This window comes from Pan troglodytes, chromosome 3, assembly GCF_028858775.2.
Source record: "Pan troglodytes isolate AG18354 chromosome 3, NHGRI_mPanTro3-v2.0_pri, whole genome shotgun sequence".
NCBI classification, from domain to species: domain Eukaryota; kingdom Metazoa; phylum Chordata; class Mammalia; order Primates; family Hominidae; genus Pan; species Pan troglodytes.
In genome coordinates this window covers 18,284,480-18,305,139 of record NC_072401.2, presented here as the reverse complement: position 1 = coordinate 18,305,139, position 20,660 = coordinate 18,284,480, and the positions used below count along the sequence as shown (strand labels likewise).

Sequence of the window (20,660 nt, the reverse complement as noted above, 5' to 3'; positions counted from 1 at the left end):
CCCCTTTATGCCATTTAAATATTTAACATTTCCTCATATTTTCTTATATTTTCACTACCTTCTATAAACATCTTTTATATTTATATATATTATTAAACTTTGCCACAAACTCATTCCTTTTGGAAACATTTCAACATGGCCCAAACAGCATTATAATGAATTCCCTACTTAAATGTCAAAGTCTGAAATAATTAACATTAAAATGCTCATTAGATTCACACAGGTTCTTCATGATGTTAACATGGGCTTGAGCTATAGTTTCCCTATTGGCTCACATTTGAGATACTTATCCTAGATTTAGGATTTTTGAGGGGAAATTTAGAGGCATGCACAGCTTTGCTGCCTAACTTTTATGTGAGATCATTTTAAACAAAAGCAGAGAACTGTTACTTCATACAGATAATTCAGGTCCATAATTCATATTATATGGAAGCTTTTTTAAAAAAATACATCAGGCTGGGCGCTGTGGCTCACGCCTGTAATCCCAGCACTTTGGGAGGCCAAGGCAGGCAGATCACGAGGTCAAGAGATTGAGACCACCCTGGCCAACATGGTGAAACCCCATCTCTACTAAAAATACAAAAATTAGCTGGGCATGGTGGCGCGTGCCTGTAGTCCCAGCTACTCAGGAGGCTGAGGCAAGAGAATCGCTTGAACCCGGGAGGCGGAGGATGCAGTGAGCCGAGATTGCACTATTGCACTCCAGCCTGGCGACAGAGCAAGACTCCGTCTCAAAAAAAAAAAATAAACCATAAAGTTGAAGTTAAAAACCTACATACCAATATCTATCAAAATATACATATATTATCCTTTGGTGTAGCAACTTATTTCTTGGAATTAACCCCCCAAAATCCCAAAGGTACCCAAAAATGTAAAGGAAATTTAACATACTTTTGCTTTTATCAGTGAAAAATGGAAACATCCTAAATGTCCATCAACAGAGGAATTAAATGTTACCACCATACTACGGAATGACATGCTGTTAAGACTGTAACAGTATCTATTACATTATATATGCACCAATATATAATGATCTCAGGTATCAGTTGAAAAAAAAAGTATATACAGTGTTATATTTTTAAAGAAACCTGTACTCAAAAAATGTATATAAATGCAGAGAAAGAGGTTTGAATATACACCCTATATTGTTTAGTTGCTAATTCTAAGGGTTGCTAGAATGTACACTTAGTTGCTAATCAATGGGATTGAGGAAGTAGGAAATAAAAGAGGGAATTCCACATTTTTATTCCTTATACTTCTGTATTTGAATTTTGACAAGAATGCATTCATGTTTTTCTTGTATAATTTTAAAGTGAAATAAAGTAATCCAAATAATTTCTTAAGAGGTATAATTATGGTAATCCAAATTGTTTTTTAAAAAGGCATATTTTGAAAAAACTTTAAAACATGAAGCTAGATAGTAAGTTTTTAATAAATAAAACTGGCCACAAAGATCCACTCTGTGAATTGGAAAACAATGTTCCATCAATGTGCATCAAATCCAGCCTATTACCTGTTATATAGCTTGCAAGCTAAGACTATTTTAAATTTTTAACTGATCATTTTTTAAAATTTCTTATTTTGTTAACACATGAATATTAAAGTTCAACTATTTAGTGGCCATAAAAGTCAATAAAAGTTTTATTGAAAAACAGTTACTTACATTGTCTTTGGCTGCTTTTACAATACCATGGCAGAGTTGAGTCATTGTGACAGACGGTATGGCCCACAGGACCCTAAGATATTTATTATCTGACACTTAACAGAAAATGTGCCAACCAATTTCAGAAATAATATATCATCATCATCAACTTTATGCAGAAATGGTCATAATCATATCTTAACAGTTTTGAAGAAATGATCCTAAACATAGTGACTTGCTCTTTCAGTATACAGACCAGCACAAGATATTCAAAAAGACTCAATGTATATAACTATCCCTACATGTACAAAAAAAGGATTTTTAACATATTCACAATCAAACATGACTTTGAGGAAAGGGACTGGGAGATTGACACATGCAGCAACACAATCACTCTCCAAACTAAAAGAAAAAAAATTTACCTCAATAAATAGTCTGCATATACTACAGGCTCTGGCAAAATCTGCTCTAAAAATTCTTCACCTTCATCTCCTTTTGATTTCAAATATTCACAAAGGGCACACCAGTACAAAGCAATTTCAGGAGTTAATGTTTCCACTGGAATCAATTTCCTTCATTTAAAAGAAAGAGTGTGAGAGAAAGCATGATCTTTTTATCATTAAGAATTGAAGAGTACAAAAATGAGAATAATAAGATTTGCTTTAAAACCACTACACTATCCTTTTAATTAGAGTCATTAATGTATCCACACAAAAAGGAATGAAGAAACTTAGAACAAAAAAGAACCAAATAAGCAAACATATACTAGGGGTGCATGTTGCTGGATTTTCTCATGGTAGGCTAATTCAAAAATCAAAGTAAGAAACTGAAGGGGGGAAAAGCATAGCTAAAGTAGATAGTCTATGATAAAGTTACGAGTTCTTACACCAGGAGGGGAAAAAGGAAGGATAAAAAGATATTCATCAGACTAAAAGAAAACAAAAGAGAGTTAAGATTAAAGGTATTAATATAATCTTAAGCTATGGGGAGGAAAAAAACCAAATTAATTGCACAAGTTAATCAGTATTACATTTCAAAGAATGAATCCTTTATGTACCTGCCATCATTGTTTTTACAGAGTCCCACCAGTTCACTGAGAGGAGTTATTGAAAACAAGGCATTGAGAACAGAGACTGCCACTTCAGAAGAATTTTCTACATCCAACCGATGGAGCAACTCTAAGATATTTCCTTCAGAGAACCGTAACCAGCCTTGAAGAAGATGCTTCTGCATAGCTTGTTTCACAGCATCTATTGAGTCATTTGAAACATAGGTGAACAAAGGCTCCCTCTAGCTTCCATCTCTTGTATTTTGTCTGTTTTAATTAACAAAGTCAGTATTTACAATAGAAATAGTAGAGGTTAAGAGGCACAACTAAGCATGTATATATATATTTTTTGAGACAGAGTCTCGCTCTGTCACCAGGCTGGAGTGCAGTGGCACGATCTTGGTTCACTGCAACCTCCACCTACCAGATTCAAGCGATTCTCCTGCCTCAGCCTCCCGAGTAGCTGGGACTACAGGCATGCGCCACCACGCCCAGCTAATTTTTGTTTCACCATGTTGGCCAGGATGGTCTCAATCTCTTGACCTCGTGATCCGCCTGCCTCGGCCTCCAAAAGTGCTGAGATTACAGGTGTGAGCCATAGCACCCAGCCAACTAAGCATATTAAAGGTTAAAAAAAAGAAGTACCGTGATACTGCAAAAGTCACTGTAATGGTCACTTACTAATAAAAATGGAAAAGGTTCAGCACCAAATACCACAGCCTACAAAAATATCTTTACATTCCTTCTCCCCTGGGTTCAATGGGCTTCAAGTGTTAGCCCAGAATATGTAATAGCTATTATCTCACTTGTTATCTGATTTCATCTATTACACGATTGCTATTTGCAGTAGTGAACTATACAAGCACACGTCACTGAACAAACCTTAGTCTTAGCTTTTAAGGTCATCCTAGTAATTAGTCCTCTGACAATGTTTTCAAACTCAAGTCGGTTTTCTCACTACAGCGCAATAGAGCCATCTTGGCCTTCTCATGAGAGTTAAAAACTTCAAAAAATATCATTCCTATAAGCAGATTCTCTCAGGCTCCCCAACCCCTGGGCCACGGACTAGTACCAGTCTGTGGCCTGTTAGGAACCGGGCCGCACAGGAGGAGGTAAGCCGTGGTCTAACGAGCATTACCACCTGAGCTCTTCCTACTGTCAGATCAGCAGATGCATTAGATTCTCTCAGGCGCAGGAACTCTATTGTGAACTGTGCACATGAGGTATCCAGGTTGCACGCTCCTTATGAGAATCTAAGTAATGCCTGATGATCTGAGCTGGAACAGTTTCATCTGGAAACCATCCAGCCCGCCCTCTGTGGAAAAACTGTCTTCCATGAAATCGATCCTTGGTGTCAAAAATGTTGGGGAACTCTAACAGAAAAAAAAAATAGGAAAATTATACTGGTCTGACCATTCCTATTTGTTGTTTCTGACACACAGAACACATTCATACCAAAGTATACACATAAGGAACAGCATTTTTTTTTAAGTCAGAGAGAGAGGGCAAATAGATCTTTTCCTACTTCTGACATGAATTAGCTCTACAGACTTAAGTATTGTTTCTCCATCTGTAAAATACAGAAAGGGTGAAAGAAATAAGCTCTGCTCCTTCAAAATACCAAGATCTTGGCCAGACGCGGTGGCTCACACCTGTAATCCCAACACTTTGGGAGGCTGAAGCAGGTGCATCACTTGAGGTCAGGAGTTCGAGACCAGTCTGGCCAACATGGTGAAACCCCGTCTCTATAAAAATATAAAAATTAACCAGACATGGTGATGTTCACCTGTAATCCCAGCTGCTCAGGAGGCTGAGGCAGGAGAATCGCTTGAAACTAGAAGGCAGAGGTTGCAGTGAGCCAAGATTGCACCACAGCACTCCAGTCTGGGTGATAGAGTGAGACTCCGTCTCAAAAAAAAAAAAAAAAGTATATACATATATATATATATATATCTCAAAATCTTTAGCCCTGTGTTTTCTATATAATACATCAAGATAAATTTCACCAGGTTCATGGGACTGGCAGGCTTACTTGACCTGATTTGACACTCGTTTCTTAAACCTTGTTAAGTCTGACCTCAAAATCTACTAAAGTTTTGTATATATAAAGTTGTTTATCTTACCTGATCTGTCATTAAGACCTTGTTGAAGGAGCATTACTCTCTGAGCAATGGACATAGCTCTCATATGAACCTTTTCAGCTAAAACCTTAAAAATAATTTATAAAGATGGTCATTAACCTCAACACAATTTATAGATTTCATAAGAATATCACCATCTTAGAAAATTACCCAGAATCTCCAAAAGAAATTAATACCTGGTAACACACTTAATACAGTAAGATTCTACCTAAATTACCTGTGTTCTCCATAAAACCTCAATTGAAGAAATTATTACATGCCAAGTGTTTTTCAAAGGCACTTTAAGAAAATGGCTCCTTGTCCTTTAAGAATATGCCAACACAAGACATTGAACTTATTTACCTGATAAGCCAGCTTTCTGACAGCCTCTTTCACATCCTTGGTGCGCCCTACAATTTTTGGCAAAGTCTTTGCTGATGGTGCAATACATGATAACACTGCCCGTCTAACTTCTGGATTTGAATCATTTTCAATCAAAGTAGCATATGCTAAAAATAAAGCAATACATTTTAGTACTGATGAAATTATTTATTTAACTACAGTCATAAAATAACACACATTTTGATATTTTAAAATGCCTTTAATATGATAAAGATAGGCTGGGCACGATGGCTACTGCCTATAACCAGCACTTTGGGAGGCCAAGGTAGGTGGAGAGCTTGAAGCCAAGAGTTCAAGACCAGCCTGAGCAATATAGCAAGACCCCTGTCTCTACAAAATAATTTTAAAATAAAAAATTAGCTAGGCATGGTAGTGGCGCTTCCAGTTACTTAGGAGGCTGAGGTGGAAGGATCACTTAAGCCCAGGAGTTTGAGGCCACACCTCTGCAATCCAGCCCAAGTGAGAACCCATCTGTAATAGAAAGTAATGTCATTTTTTAGTCTCACATATTTTAGTTGAAGTTTTTTTCCCACCAACTTCCTTCTTTTTCTTTTTTTTGGAGACAAGGTCTCACTATGTCGCCCAGGTTGGAGCCAAAGTGCTGAGATTACAGGCCTGAGTCACTGCTGCGCAGGCCACCCACTTCCCTTCTAAAGACACAAGGGGGAATTAGTCAACGGACTGGCTCTTAGGCCAAAAGTGAAAACAAATAGCCCTAAAAGTCACAGAAAATTCATCATTAAGATTATGTCTGTGCTACTCCTCAATATTTAAGAGAAAGCTTAATATAGCAGACAGTTTATTTTAAACTGATATGGCTTTATAAGGGCCCATTATTTTGGTTTTTAATGAGACCTAAAAGGAAATATTTTTTGGTTTTATTCATTGAAACAAACCCGTTTCTTATATTTAAATATATTTATCTGTACTTCTCACATCTTTCCTACCTCAATTATTAAGTACAGGTTGACTATCAAATACCTATGTTTTACACAATATTATTATGGGTATCTTTTAACACCAAAAAAAATACCAACTACTATAGTGATAAATATACCAGTGATTACAAAACTGGTAACAGGGACAAAAAGGACAGAAGAGTGCCTAAAACATACCTAGGCATATATGGAAAAATGAAATACAACTACCTTTATGACCCCATAGGTAAGAAAAAATTCCTTAAAAAAAGAGATTAAAAAATACGAATCATAATGGCAGAGATTTATATTTTTGACATAAGAATTTCTGTTCAAAAAAAGATACCCCAAAGGGAGTGAAACAATGATACCCCAATGAGCCACCTAAAACAGGAAGAGATCTACAATTCATATAACCCAAGGATTTCTTTTCAAAATATATAAAGAATGCAAATGAATTTTTTAAAATAGTATTTTAAATTAAAAATCCAATGAAAAAATGGGCAAAACACAGTAACAGGTATTATATAGAAATATAATTGGCTGCTAAATATATACATACAGCATGATTTACACAAAATGACAGGAAAACATTAAAGATAGACATACGTGATTTATGCAAAAAAATTTTTTTTAATTTAAGCAAGAGACTAATTAACCCCAAACTGAGGATTTAATAGTTACTTCTGAGGGACAGGGATGCAACTGGGATAGGATGCAAGTACTGACTTTTTTTTTAAGCTGGGTGGTTGCTACTTAGGTTTTTTTTTTTTTAATCTGAATCATATATTAATTACCTATACTCTTCAAATGTATAGACCATAATAAAAAATTTCAAATACTGAGAATTTAACAAAATCAACAAATCTGAAAAAAGATTTAGGAAACTACACACACCATTAACCACTGGGCATTCATCATCCTTGGGATCCTGAAGTCGTGAAAGCGCCAGAACTGCCTGTATTCTCACATTTGGAATCTTATCTTTCAATCTAATAAGCATGGCTTTATTAATTTTATCAAACACATCATCATCAATCTGAGCATTTTCTGGCATACTTCCCAAAAGCTTGTTTATGAGCTGGCACACTCTAAATCTCACTGCATTGCTGTTTGCTTCATGAGACTAAAACAGAAACAAATCAAAATTTATTCATAGTCACATACCACTCCCAAATAATCAATATTATCTGAACTCTATACATTCGGAATGCAAGAAGTTACAACAACAATTCATTTCCTGAAGAGAACCTATAGTGCTACCTTGGTCCATATGTATAGCAAATATATATTTTATACAGTCTCAAAATAAACAGTCTGAAAGAAGTCTTTGCTAAGTTACATAGTCCTCTTTGTAGAGGCTTCTAAAATACAGAACTCATTTAAAATAAACAAAGGAGAACTGGTTTAAAGAGGTCATTAAAAATTTAATGCTGGAGTTAAAGTCCACTTTTTAATCATAATGATAATTCTAATATTTCCTATGAAAGGTAGACTCATACAGGTTTTTTCAATCACTAGATATTTCATTGTCAAAAACACACAAACTCCCACGACTCTTTTAAAGTGGCAAAATTTTCTAAAATCCCTCCCCAAAGCTATCATTTTCATAGTACCTTTAAGAGAAAAGTAAACAAATAATTTAAAAGGCCACCATCTTCCTCTTCCTCATCATCTTCCATATCTGATTGGTGAAATGAGGTAACAAACTTTGCTGCAAATTCTATTACCCTCTCCACAGCTGGTTCACGTTTATAGACCACCATAACATATTTAAGGTAATGAATGAACTCCTCATGAAAAACTGTCTTATCATCCATCTGAAAGACAAAAGAAACCCTTCATAAACTGCACCGATAAAAATCCTTTATCCCCAACATCACCCTAAGACTGATGAAAGCACTAGCCATAATAATGCAGACAAATTAAAATCTTTATTTAGTAAACTCTTAATTATCCAAACCAGCCAAAGGGCAATCAATTTGCATGAATTTCTCTCCAGGCTATAATGGGAGTACACAAGCTTGACTTTTGACAGTGAAAAGATTCCTTTGATATATTTTTTTCAATATCTTTGATTCTCAATAAGCCTTTTAGTACCAGTACGTTACAAATACGCTTCTTCAACAACCCAAAATCAATACTGGCTTTTATATTTCTCATATTCAGGCCTTCCTATCACCAGCAGTTTCTTTATGAGATAACTTGCACATCCTATCTCATATCCTCAAAGCCCTGTGATGTTTACTCACAATTTTTCTTGGACCTCAAGATAATTCATCTTCCCCAAATTAATTGTTCTATTCTTCTCAAGGTTCCACTCAAAACAAACAAATAGTATGTACATAAATAAGAATGGCCAGGCCCTAAAGAATAATTTCGTATTTGGTGATTGGATTCAACGTAACCGTAGGACAAGGGTAGAATCATTTGATGTTCGGCGGGGAGCGATGACCCCAGGGGCAACGACCACTGAACCCCCGCATTCAGGATCCACTCTGCGGTTCAATATTTGATGTCTGATCGCCTCGGTGGTCGTAAATGTTTCTCTCCACGTTCACGATCGGACTAAGGAATAACGGTCCACGCCGCCCAGAAGCTGGGGGTGCCGGCTCAGAAAAGCCAAGGCGGGGCCCGTGTGAACGACGCCCAGGCTTCGGAGGCTTTCTGGCCTGGGCCCAGGCGACCTCGGGTAAGTCCCTGACTTCTCCGAACCTCAGATCCCTATGAAGTGAGTCGCGAAGGTGAACAAGGCTGGAGTCACGGTGCGCCGAGCCCGAGGGCCACGGAGGGCCCCTGAGGGAGGGTGGGCCGGGGCGGGCGAGAGGCGGCGGCCGGGGCCGGACGCGCTTACCGTGCGGTAGGTGCGGCTCAGCGCCACCACCAGCTTCGCCTGGTTCTGGTGCGGCTGCTGCGCCAGCCGAAAGGCCTCCTTAATCGACAGCAGCCTCCTTTCCGCTCCCATGGCTCTGGAACCCTGCCGGGACGAGTCCTGCCCGCGCTCGGCTACAGCCTGCCAGCCCGCCAACCCAGAGGCAGCGCTCTCCGCGGAGTCTTCTATGACAGCCCCAGGGAGTATTTACCGCTCGAACGTTCAAATAATTCCCGCGAGAGGGGGAAATCCCGCGAGACTGCCGTAAGCGCTTTGGGAGGAGAGAGCGGGAAGCGATGGGTCCACCCACCTCGCACCCCGCGCTTTGGGCGCATGCGTCTAGGTTCAACCTTGTCCAGCGGTTTTCACGGAGGGAAGTGGCGTTTCTAAGGGGGAGGGGCCTTGACTCGGCCGGAAGTAGCGTCGGCGCGGGAGCTGAGCGGAGTGGCCTTGCCACCGGAGGGGAAGGGCTGCTGGCGTTAGGCCTGGCTGGGTCGTGCGGCTGAGCGTGAGGCTAGAAAGAAAAAGCGATCCTCCAAGAGTGAGAACGGGAGATCTGCCGAGGATAACAACCTCCCTTGTGGCCGAAGGGCGGGGGATCCCCACACGAGGGCTCCGCTTCGAGAGACGGCGACAAAGGAAAGTTCGTAGCGCGTTCGGGAGGCCCGGCCACCTCTGAGAAGGGAGACGACGCTGCTGGGTCCGCTGAGCGGGGCGACCCGAGGTTAGTGGAGACGGATGCTGTCTTTTGAAGGCCTTAGTCCCTGCCCTGGTAAAGCCGACTGCGAGGTTCCTCAGGGCGTGCAGGCAGCCCGGGGATCGCTGCGAAGGGGGGTGCGGGCTAACTTAGCTGCGCCGTTTCTAGATGTGCAGCTGTGGAGGCCCTGTTTACAAGTGTGCATAAGGACAGTGTATTAAGGGAGAACTCAAGAGAATGGAAAGGTCTTTCGGGTAGTGGTTAAAATAAAGAAGAGTAGGAACTAGGTTTTTAAATTTTAAATGAAATTATATCAGACAGAACTTCTGTTGGATCTCAGGATGCACCATCCAAAAATAGGACTGTAGGAGACCAAAATATGCCATCCTACAATATACTTCTAGGGTATATTTTGAGCTGGTATTCTGATAAAATGCAGACACAGGAGTCGCTCTGAAAATCTGTCCTGTTGTAAAAGAAATTGACATCTACAGAGGAAATATACATCAGTAAAGGATCTGTATCAGAAAGAGGGCAGCTCTGCGATAATTTTTGTTACCTGGGAGATCTTATCTGCATACCAAGACAACTTTTATTCACCGTATATTTCCTCCCCTCACCTTTCCACAACTTTGTGGCCACCATCCCCCAGAAAGCCGCAAGCCCCCATTTCTTGAGTAGCGTAGGATGCTGTATAATCTTCAATCATCTGACCATGGTGGGACTCCTCTGCGTATGTAATTAAGTACGGGGTTTTTTTCTTGTTAATGTCTATGTCAGGTTAATTTGTAACCCAGCCAAAGAACCTAGGAGGATGGAGGGAAGCCGTTTTTCCCTCTCCTACACCTCAGTAACCTACTGCCAGCTGAAGAAATAGAACATTCCTAAAGCCACCTGTACATCTTTCTCCTTTTGAATTACCTGCCCTCCGAAGAAGTAATGGATTTTCTGAATTTACTGTTAACTTTTACCATGCAGATTTTTATATCTTAATGACATATTTTCATATATTAACGACATGAATAAATCCCTGAATGAGGATATTGTACTATTTTGCATGTTTTAACCGTTAAATGAATAATTATATGTGCATCTGGCTTTTTTCAATCAATATTGCTGTGCTTCATATTGATATGTTAATAATAGTAACTTGCACTTAATTAACCTTTATTATGTGCCAGACACCATGCTAAGCACTTTACTTCGTTTACTGCTCACAAACCCTGTAGGATAACTTTGATCTTCTTTTAAGATGAGGAAACTACGGCACAGACAGGTTGCTATAGTACTCCATTGTATTAATATGCCATACCTTATCCATTCTCCTGCTTAATTCCTCAAACTTTGTAGATATTCAGCTGCTAGTTAAGAATGTGGTAACATTTGTGTTGCCTATAATTTTGCTTTGTGACGTTTCTAATATATATTTTTTTATTTTTATTTTGAGACAGTCTTGCTCTGTCGCCCAGGCTGGAGTGCAATGGCGCGATCTCGGCTCACTGCAACCTCTGCCTCCCGGGTTCAAGCGATTCTCCCGCCTCAGTCTCCCAAGTAGCTGGGTTACAGGCATGCACCACCACACCTGGCTAATCTTTTGTATTTTTAATAGAGACGGGGTTTCGCCATGTTGGCCAGGCTGGTCTCGAACTCCTGACCTCAGGTGATCCACCCGCCTTTGCCTCCCAAAATGTTGGGATTACAGGCGTGAGCCACCGCGCCCGGCTAGTATTTCTTTACTATATTCTATTTGGCTGTCTCACCAACAGAGACATCACACCATTTTGTCAGTTACAGAAGAATGAGACATCTGGCCGCCAGAGGTCAGCCTAACTATATTTTGGTTAGGTTTTTTTGTTTTTTTTTGTTTTTGTTTTTTAATGGTTAAAGCCATGGGGGTATTGGTTCAGTATTTTTTGATATTATAATCTGAAAATATTTTTTAAAAGGTGCTAGATTAAATTTAAACAACATACTATACTGCCTTAAAGCTTACATTTTTCCTGACTTTTGTACTGTGAAACAGAACAAAAACAATTATGGGAAAGTAAGAGCCTTTTTAAAAATTTTCTGAGTAACATAATAACTGAAGTACAGCCAATTAGTAATCTCACAGGTGCAATCTGGTTGAAGTGAAAATAGTAAAAATATTAGAGGACAGCACAATTAAAAGCCAACAGCTTCTCCTGTCTCAGTTAATAAAGACTTATGGTCCACGACAAAGAATGAATACTCTTTTTCAGATTGAACAAGGTAATAGTACTATAATCTAAACATAGAAGTATTACATTGTTTCTTCTTAAAGTTATAAGCAGTTTCCTTTATATTGCTGTAGTAGCATCATATATGTTGATCCTGCCTTAAAAAAATTATCTCATTTGTCTTTGTCTAACATTACCAAATCACCAAGATATAACTTGGAACTGTTCTCTCCCTGGAGTAAAATAGAACATGCTTGTGGTAGTTACTTACTGCAGGCCTTTGCCATTCTCTGATTCTTTTATTTACTGAGCCACTCATATATGCCAGACACTGTGCTAGGAGTGTGTGAAAGCCAGAGAAATACTCATTAGAGGAAAATTGCTGACCTAAAGCCATACCATATGACCTTATTAGCACAACTCAGTGTATTCGATAATGAAAATGTTCACTGACTTTGATTTTGGAAATCCCCCCTACAGAGTAGCATAAACGAGACATTGATATTGTTTCTTTTCTCATTTAAAGCTATGCCTTTAAAGGCCACCCATGTTGCTGTATATACTTGGAATGTGTTTCCACATTTTACCAGTCCGCTTCTCCAGCGATAGGAACCTAGAATGCTTCTAATTCCTGTCATCACAGATGTAGCTTCAGGGTATATCTTCATACATGTTGTTCATACGGGAATTTCTTTGCTATCTATGCCCAAAAGTAGGATTGCTAGATCATGAGATGTGCAAATAGTTTGCCTAAGTAGTGCTGCCGGACTGTTCTTCGGAACAGTTACTCCACTCTGCAATCCCACCAGCAGTGCCAGTTCCAAAAAAGAACTCACTGACACTTGGCGTTATCCAGCTTTCTTATTCTACCAAACTGATAGCATAATGTGATCATATTGTTCATGCCTTGGGATTTTCTCTTCTATAATTTGGATATCTTTGTCCATTGCTCATTTCTTTATTGAAGTTGCTTTCTTAAAAATTGATTTAACTTTGTCCTTGGTATCTTTAGTTCAGTCCAGAAATGATTAATTGTGATGTGATTAAATTCATTTTTCGGTCTGGTGCTTTATGCTTTTTTGTTTAAGAAGTCTTTCCCTGGCCTCATTTCACAAAGATATTCTGTATTATATTTAACTAACTATATAGTTTTACCATCCCCATTTAGGTCTTTAATCCATCATGAATCCTCCCTTATACATGTCATTATATGTATATGTATTAAATGGTTTTACTTTTCATTTTTTTCTTAACCTTGTTCTTAATTTTTTCTTAATTCTTATTCCAATACAGTTTTACTTTTTTTCATATAATGAGCCAGTTGTACCAATAATATGTACTAAACATATCCACTCACCCTTAGTTTATGTGCCAACCTTATTTTATATTACATTCCCAAATTATATATAGCTCTGTTTCTAAGCTCTATTCTGCTCTATTGGACTATTGTCTGTTCTTATGCTAATCCTACCTTATTTTAATTTCTGTGACTTTAGTCATAGGACATACCTTGAAGAATAGGAACTCCCTTACTGTTTAAACAGTTCATTTGGCTATATGTGGAATTTTATTCTTTCTATATAAACTTTAAGGTTTGTTTATAGAGTTCCTTAAAAATTTGATTGGAATTGTATAAATTAATAGGGAGAAAGTTGATATCTTTATGATATTTGTTCCATCCAAGAGCATGGAATGTCTGTATTTTAAATTATCATCTATATTGTTTATTAGGTCTTACATATTAATGATTAGTTCCTAGGTTCTTTATAGGATTAGGTTTTTGTTGTTTGTTTTTCCTTCTGTGAAATGTCTTTATATATGGTCTAGTTAGTATTGCTGGTATAAAAGTTAGTATTGCTGGTATAAAAGTTAACAGTGCCTGAGTTGAAACACTGGCCCCGTGACTTACTAGATGAATGGCTTTGATCACGTAACTTAATCCACAGGTAAGATGGGGACAATAAAAGTACCAACTTTTAGGGTTGTTAGAAGAATTTTAAAATAGTTAACATTTGTGCAGTTACTAGAGTAGTAAATGGCAAATAGTGTTATATAAGTAATTAAATTAATGAATATTCATAGGTTAATTTCAGATCAGGAACATTGTTGAACTCTAATAGTTTGTATGGTTTTTTTAAATTGGATGATATCATCTGTAAGCTAATAGTTTTATCTCTTCCAATTCTTAACGTATCTTTTTCCAAAAAGAGAAAAATGTTGATTAGAACTTTCAGTACTGTGTCAGACAGTATCAGTCTCAGTCAACATGGTTATCTTCAGCTAATTTCACTTTTTGCTGTTGTTGTTGTTGTAGAGAAGAGTCTCATTCTGTCACCCAGACTGGAGTACAGTGGTGTGATCATAGCTCACCACACAGCCTCCAACTCCTGGGCTCAAGCAGTCCGCCTGCCTCAGCCTCCCAAGTAGCTAGAACTAAAGGCACACACCACCACGCCTGGCTAAATTTTTGAAATTTTTTTGTAGAGACAGGGTCTTGCCATATTGCCCAGGCTGGTCTTGAACTCCTGATCTCAAGTGATCCTCCACTCTTGGCCTCCCAAAATGCTAGGATTACAAGCATGAGCCACTGTGTCCTGCCCCTGACTTCACTTTTAAATGAAATGTATCTCATCTTATTCAGGATAATGTTTGCTTAAAGATTTTGGTAGATAACCTTTACCAAGTTGAGAAAGTTACATTCTCTTTCTAGTTTGGTAAAAATGTTTTGTCTTTTAAATAATAAATACATGGTGGTCAGGAACTAACAAAAGTTATCCACATTCAATAAAATTCTCTCTTTTTTTCCTTTAGTTCTGGTAATTTATACTTTTTTTTAAATTTGAGCTATTCTTACTTTCCTGGGATAGGCCATATTTGATAATAACATTCTTTTTAATGTACTGTTGGATTCTGTTAAGTGATATTTAGGATTTTGCAAGTGAAGTCAGCCTATACTTTTCTTGTTTGGTTCATCTCTAAGTTTGGGATTTATTTTTATTATCTTTATAAAAGTAGCTGGTCAGTTTTCATGCTTTTTTCTTTTTTGTGGAACAGCTTATATAGAATTGGTGATAGGATCACAACTTCTGAGGTCCCAGCAAGAGTCCTAACATCTAGCAGCTCTACCACCAGGACAGGCCCCCTAAAACTAATTCCAACAAGCACCTCTGAAGGTTAAAAAAAAAAAAAAAAAAAACTTTTATAGCTCTCTATTTGGAGTTTGGGGCATAAGGGATCAGCTTTTGCAAAAGTAATTTTCTAGGCTAAAACTGCATACAAACTGGCCCAGTTATGTACTAACAAAGAATTAAAATGGCCCCAGACTTTGCTCCCCAATATTGTGATTGTAAGAGCTATTACCAACAGGTAAATTGGCCTAAGCCTGTGAGATAGAGAGGGAAGAGTCTGTAAGACTTCTTGCTCAGCATTTGTTCTGATTTTAGATATCTTGAAGTTAGGTAGGCAATAATGTTATCCAGTGCTTTCAGGCTTTAATATCATGTCTCTAGTCTTCTCATTCACAGGTTAAGGCTACCTTTCCAGATAATCCAACAGCTAAATCACCAGTTTCCAAGGGCATTTGCATCACCTATGGAAAGCATCGGATCCTTATACACCAGATGTTCTTGACAGCTCATCCCGTCATTCCCCCCTGCACAAAAGTTGCTATACCAGCGGACAAGCAAGACAACTACTGAGCTTCTTTTGATTGTCAAGTAGATATAATATCACTGCCAGCAAAACAGCACAAAAAGTGTCTCTTCACAGTATCACTACCAGTTGGGACTATGCTAAATAAATCAGCTTGCCTAGATGAGGACCCCTTCTATTCTTGGGTAGCCAGGATTTGAAGGAGATACTCTGACCTGTGCCACTGGTAAGTGACTAATACTTTTACACACTGAACTGGTCCTGGAAACTGAGATGTCTTCTTTGTAAGTGAAGAATATACAACATAATCTTGAAGAACGGCACAGTGGTGTGGGCCACAAGCATACTTTATGTGTGTAACGGACTGAAAGACAAATTAATCTTGGTGACAGGATTTTTCATCTCTTATTTCTATTTGCCAGTGTTAGTCAGTGTTCTGCTGGCTTAGATTATTACCTTTTTCTGGTTCCTTACTCTGTTTTATTCTGATGGGTCCTAGAAATCCCTCTCCTGACCACTTGTCAGAATCAGAAAGTGAGGAAGAAGAAAATATTAGTTACCTAAATGAGAGTTCTGGGGAAGAGTGGGATTCCTCTGAAGAAGAGGACTCTATGGTGCCCAACTTATCGCCTCTTGAGAGTCTTGCCTGGCAGGTTAAGTGCCTTTTAAAATATTCCACAACTTGGAAACCTTTAAATCCTAATTCCTGGTTGTATCATGCTAAACTCTTGGATCCAAGCACACCAGTCCATATACTTCGAGAGATAGGTCTAAGACTCTCCCATTGTTCCCATTGTGTCCCCAAACTGGAACCAATTCCTGAATGGCCCCCTCTGGCCTCTTGTGGAGTCCCACCTTTTCAAAAGCCTCTTACAAGTCCCAGCCGGCTCTCTAGAGATCATGCCACTCTAAATGGAGCACTGCAATTTGCCACCAAACAGCTAAGCCGAACATTGAGTAGAGCCACTCCCATACCTGAATACCTAAAACAGATCCCTAATTCATGTGTTTCTGGGTGTTGCTGTGGCTGGCTGACTAAAACAGTTAAGGAAACAACTCGTACTGAACCCATCAACACTACTTATTCTTACACTGACTTCCAAAAGGCAGTTAACAAACTCCTAACTGCATCACTGTAAAGATCTACCATTTGCTCTGATATCTCTGATGTTGCTAATTGAGAAAGTGGTACAAAGTTAGTCATTACACAGCCCACTAATGCCTTCTCAGTCAAACTCTCTTATGCCCTGGCAAGCCAATGAGGATACCCTTTGACAAACCCTGTGGAAAAAATGATAATATCAAGGTCAGGCATGGTGGCTCACACCTGTAATCCCAGCACTTTGGGAGGCTGAGGCGGGTGGATCTGCTGAAGTAAGAAGTTTGAGACCAGCCTTGCCAACACAGTGAAACCCCGTCTCTACTAAAAATAAAAAAATTAGCCGGGCGCAGCAGTGCACGCCTGTAATCCCCGCTACTTGGGAGGCTGAAACAGGAGAATCACTTGAACCCAGGAGACGGAGGTTGCGGTGAGTCGAGATTGTGCCACTGTACTCCAGCCTGGGTGACAGAGCGAGACTCAGTCTCAAAAAAAAAAAAGGAGAATTAGTTAAGGGGACCATATTACAAAAGATAGTTGAATATTCTTCACACTCACTTCTCACCCTCCCCACCCCAATTTACTCTGCCTTTCTGAATGGCTTTAATGAGATATCTGATTATTAATGAAGAAAAGTAGACCGCCACCCCTTTTGTTATCCAGACTTCAGAACAGCCATTGTTAAAAGCAAGAAGTTAGCTACCCACAATAATACCTTTCTGAGCATACTCTTCTCTAACATGCATTTCTATGGAAGTAGTTGAATTAAATTGAGTAACTACACAAAGGAAAATGGCAGGGCTATGAATTTCTTTCCCAGCTTTTATATAGATGTGCCTACATATGACACTCTTTAGGGTTCCTTTTATTTTTTCTTTATTTTTTTTTTGAGGTAGTTGAATTAAACTGGGTAACTACACAAAGGAAAATGGCAGGGATATGAATTTCTTTCCCAGCTTTTATATAGATGTGCCTGCATATGACACTCTTTAGAGTTCCTTTCATTTTTTCTTTTTTTTGGAAGGGGGCAGGGAGGCAGGAGGAGTGCAGTTTTAAGCCTAGCCTATACTACTACAAACTTATTATGGTACTTAAAATTACAGCATGAACGTTCTATATCAGAGTCTCCCACCAGGCTGTCTCTGGCTAAATCAGCCTATAAGATCATCCCTTGGGATTAAACAAACACCTGTTCTGTAGGGAATGTGTTTCCTGAATCTTGGTACTCAGACTTTTGTCAAGAGTAAATAACATTTCAAAAGATGAATGGAAAAATGATTAAGAGAGCATTTCTGTTTCAGTATTAACTGCTAATGGATTAAAATTTTAATCTGTATAGCATTTCCTGGTGTAAAAGTTCAAGTACTTTCCACATCCGTTGCAAACTTTTCAGGAACCCTTCTAATTTTCTTTTCTTTTTTTTTTTTTTTTTTGAGATGGAGTCTTGCTCTGTCGCCCAGGCTGGAGTGCAGTGGCACGATCTCAGCTCACTGCAAGCTCTGCCTCCCGGGTTCGTGCCATTCTCCTGCCTCTGCCTCCCGAGTAGCTGGGACTACAGGTGTCCACCACCACGCCCGGCTAATTTTTTGTATTTTTAGTAGAGACGGGGTTTCACCGTGTTAACCAGGATGGTCTTGATCTCCTGACCTCATGATCCACCTGCCTCGGCCTCCCAAAGTGCTGGGATTGAACCCTTCTAATTTTAAAGAACCTTCTTATTAGAAAATCTCAGCCTAATACAATCTGAAGTTAAGAGTTTTAGCAGCATTGTTTTTCTAAGTAGATTTAGCTATAGATTTTCTTCTGGCCAAACAAGGAAGAGTATATGCCCTTGTAAATGAGTCTTGTTTTGTTTATTTAAATAATCAGTCAAAACATAGAAATCAGTATACGTAAAATAAAATGCATGAGACTATTAAATCTTTTCATGTACTCTACAAATAAAATGAAATCTGTGTGGGGTCCTGGTTGACTGGGCATCTAAAGGGAATCAGAAAAGAGATTGTGAAAAGTATATATATATATATATATATATATATATATCCTCTTCCTTATTTTAGTTTTGCTTTTTCCTATTTTCCATAATTAAGTGCTGTTTACAAAGTGGCATCAAAAAATTGAAGCAGGAGGCCAGGCACGGTGGCTCATGCCTGTAATCCCAACAGTTTGGGAGGCTGAGGCAGGTGGATCACTTGAGATCAGGAGTTCGTGACCAGCCTGGCCAACATGGTGAAAGCCCATCTCTACTAAAAATATAAAAATTAGCCGGGCGTGGTGGCGTGTGCCTGTAATCGCAGCTACTTGGGAGGCTGAGACAGGAGAATTGCTTGAACCTCGGAGGTGGAGGTTGCAATGAGCTGAGATCGCGCCACTGCACTCCAGCCTGGGCAACAGTGAGACACCATCTCAAAAAAAAAAAAAGGAGGTTAGGAATCACAAATTGTGTAAATATATAGCAACTTTAAGAAGAGAGAAGAATGCTTATAACCTAGTGAATATTTCTGCCGAGCCTTAGTTGTCTTGTCTAAAGGAAAAAAGAGGGAATTGTAGAATAAAAGTATTTGTTAGTGGAAATTATTGACCTGAAACCATATCATATTGTTAGTGTAACTGAATGTATCAGAAATTGTTCCTATGTAGGTATTCTGTGAAACTGGTTTCTAAAATGTTACAGGAAACTGTTTCCTTTTTGTTTGTTTGTTTGTTTAAGTGGAGGTGGGAGGAGGTAGGGAAGAGGTCTGAATATTAAAATATGTTGATGTTTATGTGTTCATAATACGTTCCTTTTTCTCTCTGTGTGTGTATAAAAGTGCCTTGCTCATGAATGCATTTTTGCTATTCACTTCGAAAGGAAGCCTTTCCCCAGCTTGGCAGCTGAATAAACCAATAGCTTTGTACATGCTGAACAGAGTATGGTCATTTGTCCTCAACAAATGAAATAGATCCTACTTTGCTTAAGGCATATTCTACATTCACTAAGTACTGAATAGAGTTAATAGATACAGTACCTGAATCTATATAGTATGTCTGACAGGAGATGACTTGGCGTCTCTAGAGAAGAAACACACTTGAAGAAGAAAATGTCTGATATTCAGTCAAGATTCAAAGTGAGCTTATTTGTTTATATATTTTAAGTAATTCCAGGTTGCACAAAATAACAGGTACCTAAATAAGCCTTAAGTTAACTTTTTGTGTGGCATAAACACTGGGTTTGGGAATGAATTTACTACCTTTGCACTCCCTATGTTGGCTTCTGTTAAATGCAGTCACCATAATTAGGATAAAAAGATGATTTTATCCTCTATTTATAGAAATATTTATCAAAGGAGTAAGGAAACTATTTCTAAACCAGTGGACATTAACTGTCTTTTACTTTCTCAGTGCAGATAGGCAACTTTTTTTTTTTTTTTTTTTTTTTTGAGATGGAGTTTCGCTCTTGTTGCCCAGGCTGGAGTGCAATGGCGCAATCTCGGCTCACTGCAACCTCCACCTCCCGGGTTCAAGCAATTCTGCCTCAGCCTCCCGAGTAGCTGGAATTACAGGCATGTGCCACCACGCCCAGCTAATTTTGTATTTTTAGTAGAGATGGGGTTTCTCAGTTGGTCAAGTTGGTCTCTAACTCCTGACTTCAGGTGATCCACCCACCTCAGCCTCCCAAAGTGCTGGGATTACAGGCATGAGCCACCGTGCCCAGCCATAGGCAACATTTTTATTAAAACAGTCCAGATACCTTGAGCCTCAAAGACCATAATCACGTCTTTTAGTCCCATCTGCTTCCTAAGAAAAGAAAAAAATCCATACATGCATGGCAGGAGGGCATATGATAGGTCCCCTCTAGGGAATAGAAGCCCTTCCTGCTGGGCCTTCTATCACACCTGTCCATATTTTTAAAAAAAAAGTCTCTGATGAAAATGTTTTGATAGTGTAAATAGCTAAAGCATTTAAAGACTTTAGAAGTCACTTGGGTTATTTTCTGATGCGTAAGTTGGCTTGCATCTGGCTTTCTACTTTTGG

At 38.8% G+C, this 20,660-nt stretch overlaps 2 protein-coding genes across 4 annotated transcripts in view; one reads left to right on the top strand and one right to left on the bottom strand.

Moving 5' to 3' along the window:
* NCAPG (non-SMC condensin I complex subunit G) overlaps positions 1-9,370 on the bottom strand; it is a 32,754-nt gene extending 23,384 nt beyond the window's left edge. Inside the window, exons 1-7 of one of the 2 annotated variants that reach the window (XM_016951398.3) lie at positions 8,984-9,370; positions 7,746-7,949; positions 7,027-7,255; positions 5,174-5,319; positions 4,814-4,898; positions 2,700-2,892; positions 2,065-2,214 (exon numbers count right to left, since the gene is read on the bottom strand). In XM_016951398.3, the coding sequence (XP_016806887.1) occupies positions 2,065-2,214; positions 2,700-2,892; positions 4,814-4,898; positions 5,174-5,319; positions 7,027-7,255; positions 7,746-7,949; positions 8,984-9,094 (1,118 nt within the window). In that variant the 5' untranslated portion in view covers positions 9,095-9,370. The remainder of the gene's footprint in view (positions 1-2,064; positions 2,215-2,699; positions 2,893-4,813; positions 4,899-5,173; positions 5,320-7,026; positions 7,256-7,745; positions 7,950-8,983) is intronic. The other variant, XM_016951399.4, reaches the window with a different exon arrangement.
* Positions 9,371-9,414: 44 nt separating this feature from the next.
* On the top strand, positions 9,415-19,552 carry DCAF16 (DDB1 and CUL4 associated factor 16). Of its 2 annotated transcripts, none has more exons than XM_063808646.1 (2): positions 9,415-9,725; positions 15,406-19,552. In XM_063808646.1, exon 2 carries the CDS (start codon positions 16,036-16,038, stop codon positions 16,684-16,686), a length of 651 nt encoding a protein of 216 aa, XP_063664716.1. In that variant the 5' UTR covers positions 9,415-9,725; positions 15,406-16,035; the 3' UTR covers positions 16,687-19,552. The 2 variants fall into 2 exon arrangements, with proteins under 2 accessions (XP_063664716.1, XP_024211819.1); XM_024356051.3 differs by lacking the exon at positions 9,415-9,725 and adding an exon at positions 10,479-10,634 and having other exon boundaries at positions 15,421-19,552.
* Positions 19,553-20,660: the final 1,108 nt, after the last annotated feature.

Bases quoted from the DNA above. Each gene is read 5' to 3' on its own strand.
- DCAF16 (XM_063808646.1), top strand. From the start codon at position 16,036: ATGGGTCCTAGAAATCCCTCTCCTGACCACTTGTCAGAATCAGAAAGT.